We start from the raw sequence: 18,813 nt of genomic DNA, 5'->3' as shown, positions 1-18,813 counted from the left end.
TCTGTGTCCTGCGGGGGCTGTGAGGGGAAGAGACGGCATCTGGGTTGGATGAGAAAGGCCGGAAATCTTCTGCCGCGGTGGGTGGTGAGGGTCATTCAACTCCGGAACAATTTCCCTCCACTCATTTTGACGTGTGACGTGCGGAAAGGAGATCTATGAAACGCAGCCCCCAAATCCAGTGGAAGACCAGGAAAGGGGATGTGCACACAGGTCACCTGGGGACTGGGGAGGAGGGGATGTGCGGGGCAGATGATCTGTTGCCCCTGGACAGACCCCTACCCCGTCCCCCGAGAAGGGACGTGTGCAGGAAAGGAGCAGAACAGCCAGAGTGAGAAGCGGCATGAAGTAGTGCAGAGAGGAGGGACCTGGGGGTCGGAAGGTCATGGGTTCTAATTCCGGCTCTGTAGATTGACTTGCCGGCCTGATCTCTCCCCGCCCTCTAGTCCATAAAACCAAAGTGATGGGTCTGTGTAATCCAGCCCTGTCATCCCCTGGAGTCCAGCTGCTCCTGGGTACGGAACGTGCTGGCTAATTCTGTTGTGTTTTACTCTCCCAACCGTTCAGCGCAATGTTCACCCCATAGTCAGCGCTTGATAAATACCCCATATCTATTGATCCCCTCACTCCCCGTGGCCGGGCAGGGCTCTGCTAGCCGGGATCTCCCGGATGACCGGTGGGATCCGGAATTAGGAGATTCCAGAGGGCGTGGGGTACACTTGCCGGCGGAGAGGGTGAGCCCGAATGGTACCATCCCCCTACCCTGTTCTGTGCTTGGTTTTCACAGCTGTTAACGGGTTCCTGTTCTCTAACCTGCCCAGACTGGACATGTGCAAGGGAGACCGTGTGTCCTGGCACCTGCTCGGGCTGGGCACTGAGACGGACATGCACGGAGCCATGTTCCAGGGCAACACGGTCCAGCTGTACGGCATGAGGAAGGGGGCGGCCATGTTGTTCCCCCACACCTTCGCCACGGTGCTCATGGAGCCCAACAACCCAGGTAGGTGGGCCGGGCAGCTCAGTAGTCTGTGCCAGAGAGGTCACCGGGCCCTGGACCCCGGGACGGGTCGGGGACTGTGGGGCAGAGGGCGAGGGGGCCGGATGGGGCCGAGCAGTGAGTGAAAAATGGAGGGGCGAGACCAGCCGGGGCCAAGCTGATCCTCCCTGACTGTCAACAGCACAGAGTCATCAATCAGAAAATCAATCGGTCCCTCTCTCTCTCCCCCACTGCCCCCGAGCCTGTAAGCTTGTTGTGGGCAGGGAATGCATCCAGCAACTCTGTTTTAATGGACTCTCCCAAGCGGTTGCTACACTGCTCTGTACATAGTAAGCGCTCAATAAATACCATCGATTGATTGATTGATGGAGCGCCTACTGGGAGCAGAGTACTAAGTGACTGGGTCAGGACCCCAGGAGAAAAACACAGTTTCCCTACCCTCAGAGAGCTTACAATCTACTAGGGGAGTCACATTTTGCAAATGGTAGGAGCAGGAGGAAAAACGAAGATTGCGGTAGTTAGTAGCACAAATGTGTTTGGATGAGAAAGCAGAATAAATGATCGACTGACCAGACATATGCGTATGTATCACACGTAGCGCTGAGCACGAATGTGCTCAGAGACTGGTAATTGATAATTAATCATTATGGTACTTGTTAAGGGCTTACTATGTGACAAGCCCTGGGGTAGATACAAGTTAATCAGGATGGACACAGTCCCCGCTCCACATTAATCCCCATTTTCCAGGTGAGGTAACTGAGGCCCAGGAAAGTGAAGTGACCTGTGGAAGGACACGCAGCAGGCGTGTAGCAGAGCCGGGATTAGAACCGAGGTCCTTCTGACTCCCAGACCCGTGCTCTATCCAGTAAGCCAAGCGGCTTCTCAGTTGATAATCGGCGGGTCCTGGGACAGAGTGCGATACTGGACGCATAGAGCAACCCACACCTCACCACGGTGACGGGGTGAATTGGCTGGAGGCACGGGAACTTGGGCCGGGCCACCGGTGTCAAAGGCTTCTGTCTAAAGATCCACCCAAGGCATCTCGCTTAGTGAGCGGGCTCAGTAAGAATCCCGAAAATAGGCGGCGGAGAACGTAGTGGCTACCGAGGTGGCCCCTCCTCCAGCTCTGGAGCCACTGCTCACGTCCCCTGTGCCCCGGTGCCCATGAGGGTGAGCCAGCCCCCTCCCGGGCAGAGGGGCTGGCGTGCCCAGGGCGGGGGATTCATCAGGAAATGCTTCCTGGAGGACATAGCTTTTTCAGTAGGTTTTCGGGGTTTGGCAGACTTGCTGGGGTTGAAAGTTCTGTGCGGCGAGAGAGGTTACCTTGTATCCACCCCAGCGTTCAGAACGGCGATTGGCTCCCAGTAAGCGCTCAACAAATACCATCATCATCATCATCACCAGCAATAGGTTGGCGAGGGGAGGGTGGCAAGTGAAAGGCAGCTCAGAGGAGGCCTTGGGAAGAACAGAGAGGGCGTAGGCCGGGGTGAAGCGGAACAGCTGCCGTGGCGCCTTGAGGCCAGCCGTCGGGAGCTTTTTCTTTGAAGAGGAATGGGGAGCTACTAGAGATTTTTGAGGAGGGGAGGACTTCAGGAACGTGATTCGAGAAGCTATAGGATCAAGGAAAGAGGGCAGGCAGCTTGGCCTAGTGGGTAGAGCACGGGCCTGGGAGACAGAAGGACCTGGGTTCTAATCCCAGCTCTGCTAGGTGACACTTAACATGCTTGTGCCCCATCTGTAAAATGGGAATTGAGAATCCGAGCCCCATGTGGGAGACGAACTGTGTCTAACCTGATTACTTTAGTACTTAACAAATACCATAGAGAAGCAGCGTGGCTCAGTGGAAAGAACCCGGGCTTGAGAGTCAGAGGTCATGGGTTCGAATTCCGGCTCTGCTACCTGTCAGCTGTGTGACTGTGGGCAAGTCACTTCACTTCTCTTTGCCTCAGTTTCCTCATCTGGAAAATGGGGTTTAACTGTGAGCCTCACGTGGAACAACCTGATGACCCTGTTTCTACCCCAGCACTTAGAACAGTGCTCAGCACCTAGTAGGCGCTTAACAAATACCAATATTATTATTATTATTATGAACAAAGGAGTTTGGAGAGGAATCAGGTGTCAGTGATTGGGCGGTTAAGACCGATTAATTTTGTTGGCAGTTGTCCTCCAACCATTTTATAGCTTCCTTTTCCCTTTCGTGTGTCTCTGCCATTTGCCTGCTTGTGTGACTCTGGGCAGGTCATTTCCCTTCTCCGTGCTTCAGTTTCCTCAACTGTAAAATGAAGATTCACTGCCTGTTCTCCATCTTACTTAGACTGGGAGCCCCACGTGAGACCTGATTATTTCGCATCTACCCCAAAACTTAATAAAAAGAAGCAGCGTGGGCTAGTGGATAGATCCCGGGCCTGGGAGTCAGAAGGACCTGAGTTCTAATCCCAGCTCGGCCACTTATCTGCCATGTGACTGGGGGCAAGTCACTTTACTTCTCTGTGCCTCAGTTACATCACCTGTAAAATGGGGATTAAGACCGTGAGCCCCTTGTGGGAGAGGGACCGTGTCTAACCTGGTTAGCTGGTTTCCACCCCAGTGCCTGGCACATAGCAAGTGCTGAACAAACCCTACTATTATTATTATCATTTTTTATTATTATTATGAAAACACTTGACAAATAATAAACACTTAACAATACCACAATTATTTTGTATTCCCTCAGCCCCTCTCAATCCCAGTCCCAAGGCACCATGGTCTCCCCGCCACCCCAAGTCTGGCCCCCAGCCCCCTGTGGCCCTCAAACTAACCTAGCTGTAAAAATAATTATAAATAAGGTTTTTATGGTATTGCTAAGCGCTTACTATGTGGCAGACACTGTTCTAAGCACTGGGGTAGATACAAAGTAATCAGGTTGGTCACACTCCATGTCCCACATGGGGCTCAGATTCTTAATCCCCGTTTTACAGATGAGGTGACCGAGGCGCAGGGAAGTTTCTTGCCCAAGGTCACGCAACTGACAAGAGGAGGAGCCAGGATTAGAACTCAGATGCTTTTGACTCCCAGGCCCGTGCTCTATCCACTTGGCCACGCTCCTGTTTACTTAAGCACTTAACTCGACAGCAAGGTGTAGTGGACAGAGCATGGGCCCGGGAGTCGGAAGGTGGTGGGTTCCGATTCCGGCTCCGCCACTTGTCAGCTGTGGGCAGGTCACTTCACTTCTCTGTGCCTCAGTTACCTCATCCGTAAATTGGGGATTGACACTGGGAGCCCCACATGGGACAGTGACTGCGCCCAACCCAGTTTGCTTGAATCCACCCCGGCATTTAGCCCAGTGCCTGGTACATAGTAAGCATTTACCGCTATTATTATTATTAGAAGCACTGGGGGAGATACAAGATGATCAGGTTAGACTTGGGGCCCATATTCTAAGTAGAAGGGAGAAGAGGTATCGAATCCCCGTTTGGCAGATATGTACATAAGTGCTGTGGGGCTGAGAGGGGGGTTGAATAAAGGGAGCAAGTCCGTGCGACGCAGAAGGGAGAGGGAATAGCCTCGATAAGGCTTTGAAGCGGGGGAGAGTCACTCTCTGTCGGATTTGAGGAGGGAGGGTGTTCCGGGCCAGAGGCGGGACGTGGGCCAGGGGTCGGTGGCGAGATAGGCGAGGTGGAGGCACACTGAGAAGGTTAGCGTGAGAAGGTTAGCACCGGAGGAGCAGAGTGTGCGGCCTGGCTAGTAGTAGGAGAGTAGCGAGGTGAGGTAGGAGGGGGCAAGGTGATTGAGTGCTTTAAAGCCAGCGGTGAGGACGGAGGGCAGAGGGGGCTCACAAGGGTTCCCTCCAGGAGGTCTCAGCACCCCTCTCCCTCCGTCCCCCACCCCCTCTCGCTCCCCCAGGGTCCTTTGAGATTTACTGCCAAGCGGGCCGCCACCTCCAGGCCGGGATGAAGGCCATCTACAACGTCAAGCAGTGCCGCCCCGATGCCCCTGCTGCCCGGCCACGCTACCAGGCCGCCCGGACCTACTACATCATGGCCGAGGAGGTGGAATGGGACTATTCCCCGGACCGGAGTTGGGAGCGGGAACGGCACAGTGAGGACGGGAAGGAGAGGTGAGTGGGGAGGAGTGGATGGTGGGGAAACCCATCCCCCCGTAGGCAGCCCCATCTCTACTCCTTAGTCCGTGCCCTGCCGTTCACTTGCCCCTCTCCCCAGGCCCCCATCCCCCCTCACTGTGCTGTGGCTCCATATTTCCAGCGGTCACCACCCACCCACCCTCCTCCACGCCATGAGGGGTACCTCATGAGAAGCAGCGTGGCTCAGTGGAAAGACCCCGGGCTTGGGAGTCAGAGGTCATGGGTTCGTATCCCAGCTCTGCCATTTGGCAGCTGTGTGACTGTGGGCAAGTCACTTCACTTCTCTGCGCCTCAGTTACCTCATCTGTAAAATGGGGATTAAGACTGTGAGCCCCGCTTGGGACAATCTGATTACGCTGTATCTCCCCCAGCGCTTAGAACAGTGCTCTGCACATAGTAAGCGCTTAACAAATACCAACGTTAAAAATACCAACGTTACCTCCGGCCCCCTACGTGTCTGTTGCCAACTCGAGAGGTTGGCGAGGAGTCGGAAGCAGTGCAGGGCAACAGCGGATGGATACGGCCGGCCAGGGCGAGGGGGGCAGGCAGGGGGGGTTGGCAGGGGCCTAGTCGGGCCCCCGGAGCGGTGACGAGGCATTCGTCTTTCCCAGCTACGGCCACGTCTTTCTGAGCAAGGAAGGCGGGCTGCTGGGGTCCAAGTACAAGAAGGCCGTGTACAGGGAGTACACAGACGGCTCGTTCACCACCGCCAGCCCCCGGTCCAGCGCCGAGAAGCACCTGGGAATTCTAGGTAAGAGCAGCCGCGGGTCGCAGCGGGCCGCCTCCGAGAGAGTCCCCTGACGGCCGGCGGGCCCAGTGTCCCAAGGCCCCTTCCGACCCTCCCATCCCCACCCGCTTTCCTTCTCCGTTTTCTTTTTCAAAGAGGAGAACTGCATCCGCAAACAGGCCCTTCCCTCCCTCCTTCCTCCCCAGGGCCCCTGCTCCGAGGAGAGGTGGGTGACATCCTGACCATCGTGTTCAAGAACCAGGCCAGCCGGGCCTTCTCCGTGCACGCGCACGGGGTGCTGGAGCAGGGAGGGAGCCACGTGCCCTACGCCGAGCCCGGTGAGCGGGGCGAAGGTGGGGGCGGAGGGACCGAGACGGTTGCACCCCATCTTCAGCGCAAGCGGAAATGATGTCAGCTCCATTCACCTCCCCCTGGTTCCTCTATGTCTGGCACCACTTTACTGCGCGTTTGGGCCGCCTCGGGGAGCGGGAACACGGGGAGCCGGGGGAAGAGAAGCAGCATTGCCTGGTGGATAGAGAGAGGATGGGCCTGGGAGTCAGAAGGACCTGGGTTCTAATCCCGGCTCTGCCACTTGTCGGCTGTGTGACCTTGGACAAGTCACTTTGCTTCTCTGGATCTCAGTTACCTCATCTGTAAAATGGGGATTGAGACCGTGAGCCCAGTGTGGGACAGAGTCAGTGTCCAACCCAATTACCTTGTATCTACCCCAGTGCGTGGTACAGTGCCTGGCTCATAGTAAGCGCTTAACACATGTCACCATTATTATTACTTCACTTCTCTGGGCCTCAGTTACCTCATCTGTAAAATGGGGATTTTACAGCCCCATGCAGGACAGGGACTGTAGCCAACCTGATTAGCTTGTATCCTTAGTTCAGTGCCTGGCAATAGTAAGTGCTTAGCAAATAAGAAGCAGCGTGGCTTAGTGGAAAGAGCCCACGTTTGGGAGTCAGAGGTAGTGGGTTCTGTTCCCAGCTCCGCCACTTGTCTGCTTTGTGAACTTGGGCAAGTCGCTTCACTTCTCTGTGCCTCACTTGCCTCATCTGTAAAATGGGGATGGAGACCGTGAGCCGCACGTGGTACGGCCTCCTTACCCTGTATCCGCCCCGGCACATCGTAAGCGCTTAGCAGATGCCATCAATATTATTAATATTATTAAATTATTATTAAATACCATTGAAAAATAATGGGCTTGGGGCATTCATTCTGTGGTGGGGCAGGACTCTTCGGCTCTGAAGTAGCTGCCCCCTGTGAGGCAGCTTGAGGGAGGGCTAGTGGCTAGGCTGGAGCCCACCCGCTTCTCTGGGAAAGGCTCTGCAAACCCCTGCCCTCCTGTCCAAGCTTGGCTCCTGCCCCGGACCGAAGACTGCTGTCTCCATTAGAGGGCACACATCCGCTGCAAGAGATTTGGGGACTCATGGGAGCTTGTCCCTTTATCGGCCCTTTCCTCTCCACCCAAACGGCTACCTTACTGCTACGGGCTCTCGTAATATCCCGGCTAGACTACTGTGTCGGCCTTCTCTCTGACCTCCCTTCCTCCTCTCTCGCCCCGCTCCGGTCTATTCTTCACTCCGCTGCCCGGCTCATCTTCCTGCAGAAACGCTCTGGGCCTGTCACTCCCCTTCTTAAAAACCTCCAGTGGTTGCCTGTCAACCTCCGCTCCAAACAAAAACTCCTCACTCTAGGCTTCGAGGCTCTCCATCACCCTGCCCCTTCCTACCTCTCCTCCCTTCTCTCTTTCCACCGCCCACCCCGCACGCTCCGCTCCTCCGCCGCCCACCTCCTCACCGTCCCTCGGTCTCGCCCGTCCCGCCGTCGAACCCCGGGCCGCGTCCTCCCGCGGTCCCGGAACGCCCTCCCTCCTCACCTCCGCCAAACTGATTCTCTTCCCCTCTTCGAAACCCTACTCAAAGCTCACCTCCTCCAAGAGGCCTTCCCCGACTGAGCTCCCCTTTTCCCTCTGCTCCTTCTACCCCCCCTTCACCTCTCCGCAGTTAAACCCTCTTCTCCCCCCTTTCCCTCTGCTCCTCCCCCTCTCCCGTCCCATCCCCTCAGCCCTGTACTCGTGCGCTCAAATGTATATATCTTCATCACCCTATTTATTTTGTTAATGAGATGTACATCACCCTGATTCTATTTATTTGCTATTGTTTTAATGAGATGTTCTTCCCCTCGATTCTATTTATTGCCATTGTTCTCGTCTGTCCGTCTCCCCCGATTAGACCGTAAGCCCGTCAAAGGGCAGGGACCGTCTCTATCTGTTACCGATTTGTACATTCCAAGCGCTTAGTACAGTGCTCTGCACCTAGTAAGCGCTCAATACATACTATTGAATGAATGAATAATAATAATACTGATGATAATAATAACGACATTTGTTAAGGGCTTACTGTATCCTAAGCACCATTCTAAGTGCTGGGGTAGAAACAAGCTAATCGGGTTGGACACAGTCCCTGTCCCACATGGGGTTCACAATCTTAATCCCCATTTTACAGACCAGGTAACTGAGGCACGGAGATGTAAAATGACTTGCCCACAGTCACACAGAAGGCAAGCGACAGAGCTGGGATTAGAACCCAGGTCCTTCCGACTCCCAGGCCCGCTCTCTATCCACTGGGCCACACTCCCAATCCGTCCCCAGCGTCCCCAGGGGAAATTCTCATTGTCTCAGCTGGAGACGCTGTGGGGAAGGGGCAGAGTCGGAGGTCAAAGGATCCACGTCCTAATAATAATAGTAATAATAATTGTGGAATCGTTAAGCACTTACCGTGTGCCAGGCACTGTACTAAGCGCTGGGGTGGATACAAGCAAATCAGGTTGGACGCCACCCCTGTCCCCTATGGGGCTCACGGTCTCAATCTCCATTTTACAGATGAGGTAACTGAGGCCCAGAGAAGTGAAGTGGCTTGCCCAAGGTCTCACAGCAGACAAGGGGCAGAGCCGGGATTAGAAAGATTCTATCCACTCCACCGTGCCGCTTCTCCTAGAGTCCCAGCTCCTGTCACCCGGAGTCCTTGTCCCTCCTGGGAGCTGTGGATTCAGACAGGGGGGTGTTCCTGTATCCCAGAAGGAGAAACTGAGGCCCAGAAAGTGAGAGGAAGCCTCACCAGCGCAGAAGCAGAATCGGGACAGTGGGGCATGTCGATTCTCGGGGAGCCCCCCAGCAGGGGAGGTTCCCCGGGGTGTAGGGGCAGGCTTCCCGGCTCGCTCTCCCAAGCTGGACCTGCTGACCCCTTCTCCCTGCCCCAGGTGAGGTGATCACGTACCAGTGGAACATCCCAGAGCAGTCGGGGCCCGGCCCCGACGACTCGGCCTGCGTCCCCTGGATCTATTACTCAGCAGTCGATCCCATCAAGGTAAGCACCTAGCGACCAGCTGCGTGGCTGCTTCTGCCTGGCTCTCTGCCGCCTGCGCCACTGGGCGAGACGGGCACTGGGTCAAGCCGGCTCTGGGCTTGTCGTGCTTGTCGTCTACAGACCTGAACTCCGAGGAGCAGGAGCAGCTGGCCGTGTGGCCGCTCTGCTTCATTACCCTCTCGCTCGCCTAGGACATGTACAGTGGCCTGGTTGGGCCTCTGGCCATCTGCCGGAAGGGGACCCTCGACCCTCTCGGGAAGCGGAGAGACATGGATCGGGAATTCGCCCTGCTCTTCCTCATCTTCGACGAGAACCAGTCGTGGTACCTGCAGGAGAACGTGGCCGTCTACGGCGGCCGGGAGTCGGACGGATCGAGCTTGCCAAACGAGACCTTCATTGAGAGCAACAAGATGCACGGTCCGTGAGCTACCCCCTGCCACCCCGGGGGACTTCGTGAAACGGCTCCGGATGGGGAGGGTCCCGGGGAGGAGAGCGGGAATGTCGCAGCCGCCGCCGATATAGTCGGTCAGCTAGTCCAAGGGGTGTCATCAGCGCAAGGGGGGGCAGAGCCCTAAGTGGGTGCTGAGGTCGGAGGAAATCAGAGAGACACGGTCCCTACCCTCGAGAGACTGACAGCCTGAAGAGAGAGGCAGGACGTGCACATAGGCACATACACGTATACACAACTGAATGCTGGCAGGGGAATCGGAGGGAGGAGAAACATGGTCCCTATTCATTCACTGATTCATTCGATCGTGTTTATCGAGCGCTTACTGCGTGCAGAGCACTGCACTGTGCGCTTGGGAGTCTAAGATACCGCAATAAACAGACACCTTCCCTGCCCACAAAGAGCTTACAGTCTAGAGGGAGCTTACCCTTGAGCGATAGACAGCCTAAAGAGAGAGGCAGGACACACACATCCTCACACACCTGAACAGATACACAACTGGGTGCTGGGGGTGGGGGGGGATCCGAGGGAGGAGCTGCAGGGACTGTTACCGTTTATTATACTGTACTTTCCCAAGCGCTCAGTATGGTGCTCTGCACAGAGTAAGCGCTTAATAAATAGGATTGAATGAACGAATGAATGAGCCATCTTCTGACCTCCAGGGATGGCCAGTGGGTGGTGATGGAACAGGGCCCTCACAAGCCCATTGGGAAGATTCTCCCGCTCCAGGTTCACTAATGAGTCAGTGGCATTCATAGAGCACTTATTGTGGACAGAAGACTAGCAGTACATAGTAGATAACACTAGTAGTACATAGTAGATATAAGAATATTTGTGTAAGTACTGTGGTGATAGAGTGAGTATCAAATAGTTTAAGGGGTTGACAGCCCAGTGCGCAGTAGACGAAGGGAGGGCGGAAGGCCTTAGTCTGGGAAGGCCTCTTGGAGAAGATGTGATTCTAGGAAGGTTTTGGAGGTGGGGTGAGTGGTCGACTGTCGGGTATGAGGAAGGGGGGAGTCCCAGCCCTGAGGGAGACCCTGGGCAAAGGGTCTGTGGTGAGATAGATGAGATCGAGGTGCAGACAGTAGGTTGGCAGTACAGCAGACTGTGTGGGCCGGATTGCGGTAGGAGATCGGCGAGGCGAGAGGTAGGAGGGCGAGAGCTGATTAAGCACCTTAAAGTAGAAGGTAAGGAGTTTCTGCTTGATGCAGAGGTGGATGAGCAACCACCGGAGGTGTTTGACGAGTGGGGAGATATGGACTGAACAGTTTCTCAGGAAGAAAACCCGGGCAGGAGAACAAAGTATGGACTGAAGAAGGGAGTGAGGAAGCTAATGCGGTAGTCGAGGTGGGCTAGGATAAGTGTGGGCTTGGATTAGTGTGGGAGCATTTTGGATGGAGAAGAAAGGGCAGATTCCAGCGACGTTGGAAGGTAAAACTGACAGACAGATTGAATGTGTGGGTTGAAGGAGAGAATGATGGTGCTGTCTACAGGGATAGGAAAGTCACGAGGAGAACAGGGTTTGGGTGAGAAGATGATCGGAAGATGAGTTCTGTTCTGGACATGTTAAGTTTGAGATGTCGGCAGGATATCGAAATAGAGCTGTCCTGAAGGCTGGAGGAAATGTGCGGACAAGGAGAGAGGTCAGGGCTGGAGGGGTAGATTTGGGAATCGTCCGTATAGAGATGGTAGTTGAAGCTGTGGGAACAAATGAGTAAGCCAAGATGGAGCATGGGAGAGCCGGAACTGAGCCATGAGGGATCCCATGATTAAGGGGAGGGAGGTGGGGAAGGAGCCTGAGAAAGAGACTGAGAAGGAATGGCCGGAGTGATGGGAGAATCAGGAGAGAACAGTGTCAGCGAAGCCGAGATTAGGTAGTGTTTCCAGGAGAAGGCCATGTGGTGCACGGTGTCGGAAAAAACAGAAAAGTCGAGGAGGATTGGGATAGGGTAGAGGCCGTTAGATTTGGCAAGGAGATCACTGAGGACCTTAAAGGGGGCCATTTCCATGGAGCGGAAGGGGTGGAAGGCAGATGGCGGGGGATCAAGGAGAGGGTCGGGGGAGAGGAAGTGGAGGCGGTGAGTGTTGACAACTCATTCAGAGACTTTATAGAGGAATGATAGGAGGGAGGGAGATGGGGTGATAACTGGAAGGTGCCCTGGAGCCAAGGGATACTTGGGCAAGCTTGAAAGCAGTGGGGAAGGAGCCACTGAGAAGTCAGAAAGGGGACAGTTGCTTTGATTTGCTGAGAAGTACAGGTGGGGGGATAGAGAAGAGGCAGGAGGCATTTCTAAGGCTTAATCAAGGTCTCCTAGGCCTTTCCTTGCCCCGAGGGGCTTGGGTCAGGACCCTAACTGACTTGCCCTGCTCCAGAGGGTCGCTGGGTGGGATATGCTCAAGATTTTTCCCAGAAGAGCTCGTCTGTGTCCTGGTTTCTGGATTTGGGGACTTTGTACTTCCAGAACCATCAGGATTCGGTCCACGCTCTGTACGGGCCATCCGGAAAGAGCCCAGGGTAGGAGAAGCTTGTGGAATGCAAAGCTTAATGGCCAGGGCTTTGGCCACCGGTCACCCCCTCCTCTTCTATCCTCATCTTCATCCCTCTGTACCTCCTCTGCAGCCATCAACGGGAAGCTGTATGCCAACCTGCCGGGCCTGACCATGCACCAGGGAGAGAGAGTGAGCTGGTACCTGCTGGCCATGGGTCAAGACATCGACCTCCACACTGTCCACTTCCACGCCGAGAGCGTCCTCTATCGCGTGAGCAGCACGGGCTGGCGGCCTGGCCGCGGGGTTCGGGGGGAGGGAGGCCTGAGGCCTGGGCTACAGCTGGGCCCAGAAGAAGGTTCGGAGGAATGGTGTTCTCTACCAGGGGTCCTTGGGGATGTTGCAACCCCCGCCCCCACCCCACCCCGCTCTCTGGTCCTCCCTCACCCAGTCTGGGCAGTGGGTTTATTTCTGGGATGGAAGAAAGGGGAAAATCAGCGTGGTTGTATAAAGGGAGAGGATTTAGGATGGGGTGATGGAAGGTACCAGAGCAATGTTTCCCTCACCAAGGATGGGGATCCCTTGAGGTCCCCCAAAGTTGAAGTCGGTCTCTCAGGTCCAGGTGAGCCGGGATCAGCCTTTTCGGATGCGATGGCAAGTAGCCGGGGACGAGGGAGAGAAGGTCAGAGAAGGCCTAGAGCCTGGAGGCCTGCTGCTGTGGGGCAGGAGACTAGGCCGAACCAGAGGGAGGGTTTAGGCTAGGAAATGGTGGACCAGAGTTCCCATCCCTGCTGAGGGAGGGGAGTCCCTGAACAGGGAGCCGTAGGCTCCTTCCAGACTGGAAGCAGAGGCACGGTCGCTTCCAGTCTGAGGTATCTGTAAGTCTGACGGCTTTGCTGCCCCGAGGTGGAAGGCTGGGCCCCGGGGCTCTCGAGAGCCCTCGGGGACCCTCCGGTGGCTGACTATGTCCCCGGCCCCAGTAGAACGGAAAGACTCATCGGGCAGATGTGGTGGATCTGTTCCCTGGCACCTTTGAGGTGGTGGAGATGTTGGCCAGCAACCCCGGGACTTGGCTGCTGCACTGTCACGTGGCCGACCACATCCACGCTGGCATGGAGGGTCTCTTCACCGTCCTACCCAGAAAAGGTAGGAGATCCGAGTAGGTGGGTGAGGGGTGGGTGGTGTAGGGGAGGGGCGGAAGTTGCCCAGGATCTCCTGGCAGCCAGTCAGCAGGCGTATGCTGAGCGCCATCGGGGCAGAGCTTGGGGCGGCCATCGGGGATCCCAGTTAGAGCGCAGACTCTCACCCCAGGGAGGCCCCGGTCCGAGCGGGGGTGATGCGGTAGACACAGCCCGGCCTAGGGAGTCCAGGAGGGGGATGGGACAGACATGGCCCAACCCAGGGGTTCCAGTGAGGGACGGGACGGACGCAGCCCGGCCCAGGTGTTCACTGGGGGGATGAAATGGACATGGCCCAGCCCGGGGGGGGTCCGCTAAGGGGATGGAACAGACATGGCTCGGCCTGCTCTCGGAGTGCCCCGGACTAGTAGAGCGTATGGATGGACACGGTCCCGGCCCTCGGGGTGTCCCAGATTGGTTTTGGAGATGGGTCGGGAGTGGTCCTGCCCTCGGGGAGCCCCCGATCCAGAGGGGGAGATGGAACATACACTGTCCGCATCCCCAAGGAGCCCTGAGTGACATGACGTAGTAGATAGAGCACGGGCCTGGGAGTCAGAAGGTCATGGGTTCTAACACCTGCTCCGCACTTGTCTGCTGTGTGACCTTGGGCAAGTCACTTCACGCCTCTGGACCTCAGTTACCTGACTTGTAAAATGGGGATTGAGACCGTGAGACCCATGTGGAACAGGGACTGTGTCAACCCAATTTGCTTGGCCCACAGAAGCGCTTAACGAACACCAAATATCACAATTATTATTGTTATCATGGGAGCTGGGACCGACCCACAGACAACGTACCCTGATAGATTAAATGCGAAGCAGCGTGATCTAGCGGAAAGAGCCTGGGAATTGGGGGACAGGAGACCTGGCTTCTAATTCCAGCTCAGCCACTCACCTGCCATTGTTCTCGTCCGTCCGTCTCCCCCCGATCAGACCGTAAGCCCGTCAAACGGCAGGGACCGTCTCTATCTGTTGCCGACTCGTTCATTCCAAGCGCTTAGTACAGTGCTCTGCACATAGTAAGCGCTCAATAAATACTATTGAATGAATGAATGGTTCTGACGTGGGCTGATCCGACACGCGGTCTGAGGCCTTCCAGGGCAGGGCAGGGTGATCCGAGTTTTTAGAAGTGGACCTGCTGTCTGGCTGTCCCGGTGGGGCTGGAGCAGAAAGGGGCATCCTGGAGGAAACAGGGCACAGGTGCTCAGAGACGAGGTGAGACGCTGCCACTGACTGTGGCTGAGACACTAATCCTCTTCCTCTTTCTACAGAATCAGTGGTCATCGATCCCGCTCAGGAAATAGGTACGACACTGGTCGAGGATGGATCCCTTACCCTGTCCATGCCCCTTGGATATGTGTAGGGGCCCTGGGAGTTCTGGGCATGGTCTTGGGAGTGGGCACTATTGATCCTGTTTCCCTGACCCAGGCTCACATACCCTTTTTTGCCTCCTCCCTTTGGGTGAGAGGCCTCCATGGCCCTCCTGGAGCATGGGTGTGTGCTGGGTGTATGTAGTATGGAAAGGCTGGCAGAGAAGGACTAAATCCGCTTTCTCCTAGGACAGAGCCAGTTACAGAACCCTTTCAGGTAGAAGCCGTACAGGCCTAGTTTATTCTTCCTCCTCCCTCTTTCCATCCTCCAACCAGCCAAGGCCGGAGGACTACAGTGGCGTCTCAGAGGATGGTGGTGGTGGGAGTGACTACGGTCCCCGGGAAGGGCGAGCAGGGGTGGGGACCCTACCCGACTACCCCGCCCCCTCTCCCAGGCTAGCGTGCCAAGATCTTTCCACTTTCCTGGGTCACCGTGCCCGGAACACGTGGAGCAAGCCCATGAAGCCAGCCTGAGGGCCCATGGGTGGTCAGCTGATCACTCAGCAGAGGAAACGCCTTCCCGCTGGCAAAGCCAGACAGAGAAGCTAAGGGGCCCGGGACCGCGGCGTCTGCCTCTGGGTTGGCCGTCCTTCCGGGTCCCACCCTTGACTCAGGGTTGACCCTGGATAAGTCATCCACGTGGGCCGTCCCAGACTCGAAGGGGATCGTGAGGGATTTGAACCCCGGGGAGAATGGCTGTCTGCCTCCTCGCTGATTCTGGATCGCGCCCTCCCTCATCCCCTCTCTGTTTCAGCGACCTCTGCGGCCCCTGCAGGCAGCGAGCAGGGCCAGGTGAGGATGCTGGGATTAGAAATGGCCGAGCAGAACGCCCAGTTGCTGACCATCGGACTGCTGGTCTCGGGGGTCATCCTGTTCCTCATGACCGTGGCCCTGGCCGCCATGGTCTGGTACCAACGCAGGCAGAGGAGGCTGAGGAGAAATCGGAGGTCTATCCTGGACGACAGCTTCAAACTCCTGGCGATGAAGTAGTGACCGCTGGGGCCTGCGGGATCCCTCTTCCGGTGACCCCCTCCCTCCCAAAGGCCCAGCTGGAAGCAGCGGACCTGAGGGCCCCCGGGGAGGGAGGGTCGGACGGGGCACTGGGCATCACTTGTGTTTGGTCTGTAATTTATTTAAGCAAAATTTTCCCCTTGTCCCAAACCCTCCCCGCTGAGGTCATCTCAGGGTCCCCCTCCCTGCCGTCCCATAGCCAGTCTGTCAGCTGGACCATCCTAATTGGGCCCCCTGTGGCCCACACAGTCTGCCCAGTTCCTCACCCCTTCCCTTGAGCACCTGGCTCCCCGGCTTCACCTCCCCCAACGGCTGGACGACTGAGCATGAAGGGCCTCCCGTAGAGAAGGGCGGGGAGGGGAACAGTCTTGAGACTCTCTCACGGGAGGGAGGGGAAGGACTTGGCAGAGAGACACGAGGCCTTGAAGAAAAGGCCCAGGAACAAGCACTCCGTGGACCACGACTCCACCCTGCCCTCCCTGGGCGGGACCAGAGGGTAAGGGATAGGGAACCCAGGGGCAGAAGGCGAGCCGATGGCAAGGGACCGTGTGAGACTGCGGAGAGGGGAGGAAAGGGGTCAGGGGCCTGGAAGAGACGGGGCATTCGTTCCTCACCATTGCACGTATCCAGGCAGGATTTAAGCAGGATCATCACCACCATCTTCATCATCATCACCACCACAAGCATCACCCCCTCCGGGATCGACCGAACCGAGTGCCCCGGGCACTTGGGATACGGGCCGAGGAAGAACTGGATGCGTTCCTGGCCTTCGAGAAGCTTTTAGTCTAACGGTGGGGTCGAGCGGTCCTACATCGATGACTTGAAGGGGGTTGAAGTAGATGAAAAATCACTACTGAGTGGATAAATAAATTTTTAACCCACTCCCAGGGGACTGGCACTGGGTTCCTCTTGGCCGTCTTGGAGGTGAGCTGGGGGACAGGAGAGGAAGAGAAGGGCAGCAGTGAAGAAGGAGCCTCGTCCAGTCCAGTGGGCACCTGAAGCTTCCTCTTTCTACAGATTTTGTGGCCGTTGACCCTGAGCAATAACAAGGTACAGTCATCAGGCGAGGATGGGCCTCTTTCCCTGACTGAGCCACACTGATTATGTGTGGGACCCCTAGAAGGGGCCGGGCAAAGTCATGTTGGTGCCAGGCTGCTGGTAGAGTGGGCACTCGTGACTCCTTGGTCCTGTTTCTCCCTGCCTCTTTACCCCGTTCTGCACTTCATTCCACCCCTGCCAAGTAAAATAAAAAAAATAAATAAATGGTGGTATCTGTTAAGCGCTTACTATGTGTAAAGCACTGTTCTAAGCGCTGGGGGTTACAAGGTGATCAGGTTGTCCCACCTGGGGCTCACGGTTTTAATCCCCATTTTCCAGATGAGGTCACTGAGGCCCAGAGAAGTTAAGTGACTTGCCCAAAGTCAACAGCTGGCAAGCGACAGAGCCGGGATTAGAACCCACGACCTCTGACCCCCAAGTCCGGGCTCTTTCCACTGAGCCACACTGCTTCCCATGGCAGCCTGACTAGAGAGAGAGCAGGGCTTCTTCCATTCAATTCATTCGATCGCATTTATTGAGCGCTTACTGTGTGCAGAGCACTGTACTAAACGCTTGGAAAAAACAATTCAGCAATAGAGACAATCCCTACCCAACAACCGGCTCACATTCCCTCTCCTGGAGACTGTGGGATGGAGGTGCCGAACGGAGGCAGGTAGCTGAAGAGGATCCAGAGCTGTGAAGTGAAAAGCAGCCCATCCTGAATCGTTGTGGTATTTGTTAAGCACTCACTATGTGCCGGATACTACACTAAGCACTGGGGCGGATACAAGGGAAACCGGGCTGGACGGGGGTCCCTGTTCCGCGCGGGGCTCACAGACTCCTTCCCCATTTTCCCGATGAGGGACCTGAGGCACAGAGAAGTGAAGCGACTCGTCCGAGGTCACACAGCAGACAGGTGGTAGAGCGGGGATTAGAACCCATGACCTTCTGTCCCATGCTCTATCCACCAGACCATGCGGCTTCTCCAAATAATAATAGTAATGACGGCATTGATCAAGAGCTTACTATGTGCCAAGCGCTGTACTAAGCACGGGGGTAACTACAAGGTAATCAGGTTGTCCCACATGAGGGGGTCACAGTCTTACTCCCCATTTTACAGATGAGGTGACTGAGGCACAGAGCACCTCAGTGACTTGCCCAAGGTCACACAGTTGACAGGTGGTGGCGCCGGGATTGGAACCCAAGTCGCGAGAACAGAGAGAGAAGAGACATGTAGAGAGGCAGCGTGGCTCGGTGGAAAGAGCCCGGGCTTAGGAGTCAGAGGTCATGGGTTCTAATCCCGGATCCTCCGCTTGTCAGCTGTGTGACTTTGGGCAAGTCACTTCACTTCTCTGTGCCTCAGTGACCTCATCTGGAAAAAGGGGATTAAGACTGTGAGCCCCGCGTGGGGCCTGATTACCCTGTATCCCCCCCCAGCGCTTAGAACAGTGCTCGGCACACGGTAAGCGCTTAACAAATACCGACATTATTATTATTATTATGTGGTCAAGGCGGGGCCGGCTCCCGGAAAAGGAGGAAGTGCATCCTGGGGCCTGGAGGGCAGTCAGACAGCCGAGAGCCTGTCCGGGGTGCTCGGATGGTGGGCGCCATCTGTGTGAGATTCATACCTCCCCAGTGGTCCCCGTGCCCGGCGGTCAGCGGACCCCTCGGTCACGTCCCTTGGTGATGCCAGAGTGGTTTTGGTCAGGGGGGGGGGATTAATTCCGCCCTCCCCCTGAGGCCCTCAAAGTCCTGGAAACGGTCCAAGTTGCCCCCCACCCTCCCAGTCTGACTCTGGCCCCTCCCATGCCCCGGCCCCCAGCCCTGGATCTCCCTGCATCGTCTCTGCCCCTACAAAACCACCCCTGCCATCCTGGGAGTAACAGTAAAAGCTGGACCTGGCCCACGCTGCGGCCGAGAGCCGGGCTCGGAGTTCGGTCCCTCGGTGGACTGGGGATCCAAGGCGCGTGACACAGCCGGGTTTCCTCGCCAGAAGAAAAGAGAGAAATGGCATTTACTGAAGTCAGTGGGCGAAGACCTGCTGACATCAATGCAGGGTTAAAGAAG

The 18,813-nt window shown here is 56.3% G+C and overlaps 1 protein-coding gene across 6 annotated transcripts in view; it reads left to right on the top strand.

Moving 5' to 3' along the window:
* The window catches only part of HEPH (hephaestin), a 45,899-nt gene extending 29,304 nt beyond the window's left edge, over positions 1-16,595 (top strand). For all 6 annotated transcript variants that reach the window (XM_029067503.2, XM_029067504.2, XM_029067507.2 and 3 more), the window contains 10 exons: positions 785-997; positions 4,877-5,090; positions 5,726-5,865; positions 6,048-6,179; positions 9,109-9,215; positions 9,407-9,632; positions 12,284-12,423; positions 13,134-13,296; positions 14,599-14,631; positions 15,452-16,595. In XM_029067503.2, coding sequence (XP_028923336.1) covers positions 785-997; positions 4,877-5,090; positions 5,726-5,865; positions 6,048-6,179; positions 9,109-9,215; positions 9,407-9,632; positions 12,284-12,423; positions 13,134-13,296; positions 14,599-14,631; positions 15,452-15,687 — 1,604 coding nt within the window. In that variant the 3' untranslated portion in view covers positions 15,688-16,595. The remainder of the gene's footprint in view (positions 1-784; positions 998-4,876; positions 5,091-5,725; positions 5,866-6,047; positions 6,180-9,108; positions 9,216-9,406; positions 9,633-12,283; positions 12,424-13,133; positions 13,297-14,598; positions 14,632-15,451) is intronic.
* Positions 16,596-18,813: the final 2,218 nt, after the last annotated feature.

Source organism: Ornithorhynchus anatinus, chromosome 6 (assembly GCF_004115215.2).
Source record: "Ornithorhynchus anatinus isolate Pmale09 chromosome 6, mOrnAna1.pri.v4, whole genome shotgun sequence".
NCBI classification, from domain to species: domain Eukaryota; kingdom Metazoa; phylum Chordata; class Mammalia; order Monotremata; family Ornithorhynchidae; genus Ornithorhynchus; species Ornithorhynchus anatinus.
This window is presented reverse-complemented; position numbering and strand designations above follow the sequence as displayed.